General features: G+C 32.2%; 1 protein-coding gene across 1 annotated transcript; it reads left to right on the forward strand.

Moving 5' to 3' along the window:
- The first annotated feature begins 1,460 nt into the window (after positions 1-1,460).
- On the forward strand, positions 1,461-7,560 carry LOC104107538 (lysine histidine transporter-like 8). Its single transcript, XM_009616373.4, has 5 exons — positions 1,461-1,839; positions 3,807-3,940; positions 5,441-5,880; positions 6,345-6,476; positions 6,980-7,560. The coding sequence occupies exons 1-5, from the start codon at positions 1,544-1,546 to the stop codon at positions 7,460-7,462; spliced, it is 1,485 nt and encodes a 494-aa protein (XP_009614668.1). The 5' UTR covers positions 1,461-1,543; the 3' UTR covers positions 7,463-7,560.
- Positions 7,561-10,333: the final 2,773 nt, after the last annotated feature.

The following is a 10,333-nucleotide window of genomic DNA, read 5'->3' on the forward strand; positions in this document are numbered from 1 at the left end:
GCTCCGGTATGCTTGGTAGCTGGGTTTGGCTCTGTAACTGAGCTATCACTACCTGCTGGTCTTGTAACATTTCAAAAATCATACGCAAGCTGACTCCGATTTTTTCCACGTTATGAGAGTCTCGAGATGTAGATTGAGTACCGCCATGAATGCTATTTTCTGGCTCGGAGCGTTGGTTTGCCTCTAAGGCCACATGTTAGTTGACATCTAGCGGTACTTCGGCTTGAGCTTCAGGTACTTCGACTCGAGCTTCAATGACATCGATAAGCGGCCTTCCGTCCTTGGGCATCAAGTTATTGGTTTCGTCTTGAAGGCCGACTTCATTGTCGGTGGGTAAAGTCATTAATCGAGGGTTTTCCATTTCTAGTTCGAGTCAGAGACACTCTCAAAAGATGAGCGTAAACTGGTGTGTGTTGCAGATTTATATCAAACGAACACTGTTATCCTTAGTCCTACGGTGGGCGCCAAACTGTTTACCCGAAAAATTGGATAGAGTTAAATTTGTGTATGGTTCTAAGGACACGTAATATAATTTGGTACAAAATATAGAGTGAAATAGAAATATATGTATTCTTGACAAATGGAATAGCAGAGAAAAAAGAAAATATTGATAAACAAGGCAAAGTAAATGAGCCCAAAAGTGTTAATCCCTCTAAAGTTGTCTTTGTTACAATGTGTCCCTTTATGCTTACAATGTGTCCCTATATGCATACTGGCTCGAGCTCGGTATTGGATCGAGCCCTCGGCCTTGGTTCGAGCTCGATTCTGACTTGGAGTCTCGATATTCGGGGTGAGTGTTGGTCGGTCTATGCATCTTCGATAATCTCCGCTTTGCCTCGTAGTTCGATTTGAATATGAGCTCGATAATGATATCGAGCTTTTCATTGATCGGTCTTAGAGCTCGAAGCTTGACGCCCTTACTTCGGACCTCGACTTGTCGTCACGCAGATACCCTTTGATCGAAGTATTATCATCTCGACCAGTCCGTACGACTGACTTAATCGGTTTTGACCGTACACAAACATTGTTAAACGATTACAAAATACCTGTCTATTTTTCATTTTAATTTAATAGTCAAACACTTTTACTACTTTTTCTTACTAATTAATCATTTCAAACCGACATGTTACAATTCTTGTAATTTAGGACGGAGAGAGTATGATTAATGTCTTAGAGTAAAATAACATCAAAGCTGCTAATAACTTATTCTTTCTTAATTAATTTCTGTTAAATTAAATAAATTAAGACTAATATCATAATATTTGTGGTCTCCGAATCAGAAAACAAAAGCTAAGGGATTTATTATCATATAAGGGAATAAGAATGTAAGCAGGGAAGTCACATGATTACGTGTGAATATAATAGTATTATCATAATTAATTTACGTCACATGCTGGCGTGGGCACATACGTAAGGACGCTCACTACTAGAAAGATCTCTCTATATATACAACACCATTTACTTACGAAAACAATAACCATATTATATTGTCTCTTAATAATTTCATAGCTTTTCTTCTGAAAATTTAACAGAAAATCAGAATATGGGAGATATAGAAAGGGTGTCATCATCTTTCTCTTCATTGAAAATCATACCCATTGATAATGACGATCGCTTTGACAATAATCAGTCGCAAGGAAGAGATTCGCCGTCATGCATGGCGGCGGTCGACGGCGGCATGGAGAAGAAGAATATGAATATTCCAGAAGAAGTAGAAAGTTACTTGCCTATAACGGAATCAAGAAAGGGGAATGCTTATACGGCGGCGTTTCATTTATTGTGTTCTGGCATTGGAACTCCAGCTCTTGTTCTCCCCTTTGCTTTCACGTCTTTGGGATGGTAAGTAATTAAGCCTCCTTAATATTCCTTTTCTTTTTATTAGCCATTTATTACTACTCCCTATGTTAATTTAGACGACACATTTAGTTTATGGAGCGTCAATTTCACTACATTTTAAAGCTAAATTTAATTAGTTTAACCCAGTATTTTGAAATTATAATTTAGATATTCAAAAATTATATAAAAAGTTCTATATGTTATTACAATTTTTCTTATGTCAATACGAGAAAAATATATATTTTAAAATATTGGTCAAATTTTAAGCAGTTTGACTCTTGATTAGCGAAATGTGTCACGTAAATTGAAACAAAACTTAGTTGTTCATTTTTGACTTTGCACTTCTTTGAAAAAATAAATGAAGTATGTATTTTACAATTTTATCCATAATAATGGTAGTTTGGAAATAATTTGGCAAATGAGTAGTTAATAATAAGAATAAAACAGAAGAAAAAAAATATTATTTTTCTGTTGATTTAGTATAGTGGACAAATAAAAGTAAAAATATATTGAATAAAAATAAAGGGAGAGAGTACTATCTTCCGGTGGGTTGTTAATTATTCTTGATTGCCATGCGATTTTTAGAAATTGCTTATATGTGATTCAGTTATTCCTAATAGTAGACAAACATCAGATTTAACTTTACTTAAAAGGAACAATAATTTAAGATTAGGTTTTTGCATTATATGAACTAATATATGGTCTGTATATAGTAGTAATCTGTTTAAAGAAATTGCAAAATTTCTGGTTTATTCCGTATGCAGATGGATCTACCCTTTTTTCATGCTTTTGGTGTGTTGTAAAAGGATTGATCAGACGCTGAAGGAAATTACGTAGAAGCTTTTCTTTTCCCATTGTTTGGTAGAAATTGAATAGTATAAACTGAGATACTATTAGTCACGGAGGTCTACTGAAGATGACCTTGTAAAATAAATTAAATGTGCCAAAAGAGTTAATTAATGTTTTGAGCTTAAACGTTAAATAAAATTCTCAGACAATGCACATTAATTCATACATTATACCTTTTTCTATTTATCAGTTGTCAGCAAAAAGAAATTTTATTGAGTGTGTAACGTACGGATCAATATATCTACCAGTATATATAAATTTTTATTTCCGTCATAAATTTGTGAAAGAATTGCGATAGAAATTGAATAATGCCATATTATTATGTCTGTCACAAATTTCGTCCGTATTAATGAATTCCGTCACAAATTGTATTTTTCTAATAGTGAGATATGCCTCAAATTTTGGACTTTATTTCTATATATTGTTTTCTACTGTAATTAGTTATGGTACTATATACCCATGTATCATACCTTTTTTTTTACTTTATTTCTTTTTTACACTCATCATGCCTTCTTTAATTAATCATGAGAAAGATATGCACAATCAATAGCTAGATATGCACAATCATGTACTCCTACATGTTAAGATACTTAATTCCATTCTTATATACTCTTCCTCTTCATTTTACCACTTTTAATTTTGCACTCCCTTTAAAAAATATTAATAAATACTAGTATATATTTTATTATTTTACTATTTTGTCCATAATAATGATAGAATTTTAAATATTATTGAAAAATAATTTGAAGAATTAGTAGTTAATGATAAGAATGAAACAGGAAAAGAATTTGTCTTATTCTTGATTTGCTAAAATGGAGAAGTAAAAGTAAAAATATTTTTTTAGCATAGTGGCGGGGTTTGTGGGTTTGAGATTCTAGTTCGTTTATGTTACTAGGTTTTAAATTAACAATTTATACATATTCAATAATTTTTTTAAGAAAATACAAATTCTGGACCAAAGTGTCCTATTGCTTTAAAAAAATATCTTATTTCTGAAATTTTTCTATATCATAAACGATACAAATCATAGATGCTAAGTGACAGAACAAACACGTAAATTATTGACGTAAAATAGGCCTTAAATTTTAAATCATCTAATTGAATATATGCAATTCCTGCAGGTCGTGGGGAATAATAATTTTGACGGTGGTTTTTGCATGGCGGCTGTATACTATGTGGCTATTAGTTCATCTTCACGAATCAAACTCTGGAACTCGTTATAGCAGATACCTTCAACTCTCTATTGCAGCTTTCGGTTAGTTCAAAGTTCAAACAAATGCTCCCTACCCTTTATTTTACATGAACCGTTTGACCGGACACAAAACTAAAGAGATAGGTAAAAAAAAATTAAATTAATTAATTTTAAATATATTGTGACATTTATTTAACTATAACATCATGCCATGAGAGGAAAACAAAAATATTAATTTAATTTATTTTTAATTATAAAAGGTGTAACTTTTCTTGGAATTAATAGACTAGGAGCGTGGGGTCAACAGAGGTTAGGAAGGCCGCCAATATCTCTGTTTCCACAATTACGTCAAATGAAAATAGATAATTAAATAAATAAAGAAAGACTTGTTTGAAATCTCTGTAGGTTGGCCTAAATAAACTTAAAAAAAGGAAAAGGTTTTATATGTTGTGTTAAATAATTGGACCAATGAACTTTGTCCCTCGTCCAAAAAAGTAAAGAAAATAATGGTGCTTATATATAGAAATACATCTTCTAGCTCTTAAAGAGTTGAAAAGAAGTGGTGCCTCGTGCCGTCGTCGCTCGGCCCCGACCCCCATTATCTATTTTTCTTTTTCCTAATATTTTTGCGGATAATTTCCTAACGCCTAACGATTGTTTTTGAAATTAAAATTCGCGCGGATGATTTCCTAACACCTAACGATTATTTTTGAAATTGAAATTCGCGACCAAACAAAAAAGTTTTCTGCCGAAACAGTACCTCATGTGAACAGGTACTTTCGCACCTATTCAACCCAAACTATTTGACTATAAATTCAGAGGTTTGGTCTGACTTTCAGATTACCGAGATTTGCATATTCTCCCCTCTTCTGCATTTCTGCACTGATTTTCAAAAGCAAAAAAACGTACGTATTAGTGTGGTTTACTGCCGTTTGTTGAGTTCGACGAAGTTCTGTAATTTCCATTGCATATATTACAGAATAGTTGTTTCGTTCTATCCTAGGAGGATTTAATTCAACAACCTTGGGCAACAGTGAGGGGATTTAATTCTTTAAGGAAACACAGTTTTTTGTTGGGCTCGGAACGTTATTCATTTGATTCAATATCTATCTTTTGTTTCTGCTTTCGTTTTATTTTGCAGAAATTATATTTTTGAATATAGAGACTAACTCATTTCTATCTCTCTTTTTTCACTGAAGCACATAACTAAAAAAGTTCATACTCCTTAAAATTTAGTATAAATTATCGGATTAGAACCTTAAGGATTTCTTCTAGAAATATTTATTGATTTATATGCCACAACTTCTACTTTAGGTTAGCATATGAATTTATTTTTTACTTAAATTTTGCAAAATTAGGCTTTGGAAAACAATTATGGGAAAATTTGTGCGTTTATCATTCTTTGTTAGCTATGAACAATGTGGTGACAGATTAGCAACGGAGTTTGTAGCTAATACCAGTTTTTTTGTAGTGACATTTTGCTAGTGCATTCTCAGTCAATCGCCACTGTTTTTCTTTTTCTCTGAAAACGAAACTAATGGAATATCTTACCATTATTTTCAGGACTAAAATTGGGAAAATGTCTAGCAATATTCCCAATAATGTACCTATCAGGGGGCACTTGTGTTATGTCCATTATAGCAGGGGGAGGTACCCTTCAACTTTTCTACAATGCAATATGTGGAAATGATCACAATTGCCACCACAGACCTTTGAGTGGAGTTCAGTGGTTCTTGTTGTTTATATGCCTTGCCATTTTAATTGCCCAATTTTGCCCCAATTTGCACTCCTTATCTTGGGTTTCCTTTGTTGGCTCAGTCATGGGCGTGGCCTATTTAACTCTAATATGGGCACTCTCCATCAGTAAAGGTAGACCCAATGGAGTCTCCTACAACCCATCTGATAATGCAACAACAACAATGGCTCGATTTCGTGCTATCCTAAATGGTGTTGCTATAATTGCCATTGCTTTCAGAGGTCACAATGTTGTTTTGGAAATACAGGTAACTTTTATTCTCTCCCTTCTAATTTATGTGATACTCTTTTAGCCATTAATGCTTGCATTATACTAGGTTGTTTACATCACACCCCTTGGGTTGCGCCCTTCCAGACCCTGCGTGAGTGCAGAATACTTTGTGCACCGGAGTGTCCTTTTTTTCTTCTTAAATTTATGTTCTGTTAAACACGGAGCGGATTTAGATGGCAGAAGGGTGTTCGGTTGAACTCCCTTCGCCGAAAAAGTATACTGTGTATATAACAAAAATTATTTTTTATTTTTATATATTATATTTTAAATCCCTTTGATTCAATTCAAAATCAATTCTAGGGTTGAAAAACCTTTGAAAGGTTACTGGTTCAATTTCGACGGGAAATTAAGTTATACTATTGCTTTATGATTGTATTGTTGAAGAAGTGCATGTTTCTAAAACTTTTTCTTTTTCCTGTTTCTCTATTGAAATTTATGCAGGGGACATTACCTACCAATCCTAAACATCCTACACGGACTAGTATGTGGAGAGGAGTAGTGTCATCATACTCTTTTATCGCAATGTGTATATTTCCCCTGGCAATTGGAGGATATTGGTCTTATGGAAATCTGGTAATTTTCTACTCATGCTTTATACTCCTTAGTATTCTTTAAATCCATTTTACATGATACTCTTACTATTTACCGGAGTCTAATTAATCATTTTTAGTGGTATTTTTTCAAACATTTTTGAACTATAAATTTTTTTGTGACTTATGAATACACTTTGTGTAGTTTCTATGTATGTCATATATTTCAATGACTTAACTAGTCAGGTAAGCTAAAGTAGAGCGGATTCAGAATTTAAATTCTATAGATTCAATTTTTAAAGTTCTTAGTGTTGAACTAATATATTTTTAAAGTTATGATTTCATATTTACTATATATCTGATGCAATTTTAATGAATTTTTACACATAAATTGATATTATGCATTGAAAGTATTGAGATCAAATGAATATTGTACCGGTACACTGAATCCGTCTCATAGATAAATCGAGTGACATGTTCATAAGTGAACATTCATATAACTTTTAACTTAGTTAGAATTGAGGCGTATTTTTAATTGGTTGGCAGATGCCTGCAAGTGGAATTATGACTGCAATTGCAAAATACCACCAAGAGAGCACACCAAAGTGGTTAACAGGCACAATATACATAATGGTGATAATCCAATCTTTATGCACATTTCAAATATATGCAATGCCCGTATTTGACAACTTTGAAAGAATATATGTAAGCAAGCAACACAAGGCGTGCCCGAGGTGGGTAAAATTATGCATCAAACTCTTCTTTGGCGGATTGACATATTTCATATCAGTGGCATTCCCATTTTTGGGAAGTTTGGCTGCTTTTGTGGGTGGAATTGCACTGCCTTTATCTCTGGTTTACCCTTGCTTCATGTGGATTTCAATCAAGAAACCTAGCAGAAACAGCTTAATGTATTGCCTCAACATGATTCTTGGATGTTTGGGTATGTTGATTAGCATTGTACAAGTTGCTGGTGCGTTGTGGAATCTGGTGGTTGAAAAATTTGACGCCAATTTTTTTAGTCCTTAGTGGGAAAAAAAGGATTTAACTTACATAAACAGTATAATGAATTAATTTTTGCGCTATTAGTGCAATTTAGTCAAATTTAACTTGTTACCTGAGTTTTATGCTTGATCCATTTATTATGAACACTTAAATGTAATTATATTTAAATTAATGACCTGACAGTAAATAATTTTTAAACTTTTAGTGTATAGAAATTATACTCAAGTGAGATATAATATCGAAGGAAATACGGAAGCATGTTTCCTAACTTAGATTCGGACTTGCTAGCTGATTTTAAATAGTCAAATCCTATAGTCGACTCTCAATAAACGAAATAATAACTCCCAATAATCCAAAATAATATCTCTCGAGATCCATGGAAGGGTCAACTTTGATATAATACGATATAGTCGTTATTCCTTTTGTTTCCAATAATTATTATTTATGTGCCATACTACCTGTTGATGGGACCTTAGTTAAGTGGTGGAATTAAGATAATCAAGAATTCTTTACAAGTTTTGTTCTATTCTTTGGAAAATTATTATAGAATATGATTCACGACGCTTTTTTACCTTGTATCGAAATACACTTAAGTCAAAAGAAGTTTATAAAAGAACGTTGCACATGCATTGTGCGGTTGATGGGGGAAAAGCAACGAAAGAAGTGGAACACTTTCATACATTTCACTATTAGTACCAGGGGCAGATGCAACATTATAACCATGATTGAACATTATAACCATAAGTTTCAATATGAAGCACAAGTTTGTGTAAAAATATAGTGAAATTACAATAAATAGTAAATATGAACTCATAATTTTAAAAATATAATAGGTTCAATACTAGGAACCTTCAAAGTTCCTGGATCCGCCTCTGATTAATACATATATGACTTAGCAACTAAATGTACTAGTTTTTTTCCGCAAAATATTTGTCAATTTAATTAGTTAATTTTGATGGAAAAGTATATAGAATATTTAAAATTGTTTCTAAAAATTAATTATTGTATATATATAATTATAAAATATATATATACTTTGTCCACTTGGGTAGATTTTTTTGGATTTATTTTAATATAAATTCAAACCAAATATTGTCGGTATTTTAAAATGTAAAACCAAACCAAACCCAAAGATATATCGGTTGGCTTAATCTATTTGGTTTGATTTTCACCAAACACTGAACACCCACTTACCCCTAGGCACCATCTATAAAAGTATAGGTAGATTCAGAATTTAAAATTTATGAGTTTTGAACTTTTTCTCAAATTTATAACTCGTCTTAATTATTAGGTTCGCAATAGTAAATTTTCTAATACAAACACAGAATTTTAACAAAAGTTATTGGGTCTATCCGAATCCGTAGCAAATACTCTAACTATGCCCTGCCAAATGATGTTGGATATTAGTATAACTATATTCTTTCTCATTGAACTTAATAAACTTCTAGAAAGTTTTTTGAATTGGGTGAATAATTTTGTTTTAAGAATCAAACTCTTCCAATTTTAAACAATAGGCATTCTACCCGCAATCACAGAAATGGAGCAATCAAGTATCATTCTTAGGGGTATTTTGTACCAAAAGACATTAAATTTTGGAAAATTTGTAGTTTTTAAATTTTGTTTTCGTCCCTATCCACTTTTCTTTCGATTTCGCATATGGTAAGATTTACCTAAGAAATTATTTTAAAAAAATGTCATTGCTTACATTACGTATTGGCGTAAGCACAGACGTCATGAGGTACGTTAGAGTTCGAGGAATTCTAGAAAAGGTTCGAGTGATCATAACTGAAAATGGAAATCCTACTTATTTTAAGAAATCAAGTTGTAACTTATAAATAGTAGTAATTGTGTAAGAGTTCTCTTCTTCCTTCTCTTTCTCTAGCTAGTTTCACTATTTCTTTTAATTAATTTAGCAGAATTATATAAAGAGGCCTACAGATAAGAATGACTTGTGAAATTTTCATTTACCAACAGTTAAGGTTTTTCATCATTTTTAAAAAGAGAAAAACTAAAAAGTTGGCAAAAAGGAGAAGGGAGAAAAATGAATAGTCGTCACTTGCGCCTATTCAATATTATTTCCTAAATTTTTAATTAATAAAGTTAACTTGATTGTCCTTTTGTTTACCTGATGTGATGGTGTAACGAATTTTATATACTAACAATGCAAAATCCAACTAATAATTTTAATACTTATTTATTCGACAGAGGCTACCGTTTACGGTTACATAGTCAAAACTAATTTTGCTCTTCTCAACAAAAATCGATCTTCTTTGTAACTCCCACTTTATATATGTCATAATCATCAACCCACTTCATCTTCCTTCCATTTTTTTTTTTCAAAAAAGGTATTCTAAATCCAACTTCTCGGATCCTTCTCCGTGGAAAATCAAAAGAGCCTACTTTCCCGACCTACATGATCATAAACGGCGAAGTGAACCTTAATTGTGGTGACATTTTTAGTGTCAGTTCAAACATATCACAGAAACAAATACACACCAACGTGGTCGATGTAGTGAAACAGACATTTGGGGATATAATCTGGCTTTCTGTAGGAAAATCTACTGTAAAACATAAAAAAAAATATATTCTTATAAATTTAGATATTCTAAAAGGACTTGATTAAATGAAGTTTCTTGGAGAAGTTCAACAGTAATCCATGTTCTTAAAAACAGGGACGGATGTAGCATATACTCCGCGGGTTCAACTGAACCCATAACTTTCGACGCGGAGTAAAAATTTATATGTAAAAAATCATTAAAATTACAAAAATAGTAGAGATGAACCCATAACTTTAAAAATATAATAGGTTCAGTGCTAAAAATTTTAAAAGTTGAACTCATAGAGTTTAAATCCTGAATCCGTTTCTGCTTGAAAACAACCACAAAGTGTAGAAAG

The sequence above is a fragment of the Nicotiana tomentosiformis genome, chromosome 10 (genome assembly GCF_000390325.3).
Source record: "Nicotiana tomentosiformis chromosome 10, ASM39032v3, whole genome shotgun sequence".
NCBI classification, from domain to species: domain Eukaryota; kingdom Viridiplantae; phylum Streptophyta; class Magnoliopsida; order Solanales; family Solanaceae; genus Nicotiana; species Nicotiana tomentosiformis.

Coding starts and splice junctions, on each gene's coding strand:
- LOC104107538 (XM_009616373.4), top strand. CDS start 1,544: ATGGGAGATATAGAAAGGGTGTCATCATCTTTCTCTTCATTGAAAATC. Junction 5,881..6,344: donor ATGTTGTTTTGGAAATACAG/GTAACTTTTATT, acceptor AAATTTATGCAG/GGGACATTACCTACCAATCC. Junction 6,477..6,979: donor ATTGGTCTTATGGAAATCTG/GTAATTTTCTAC, acceptor ATTGGTTGGCAG/ATGCCTGCAAGTGGAATTAT.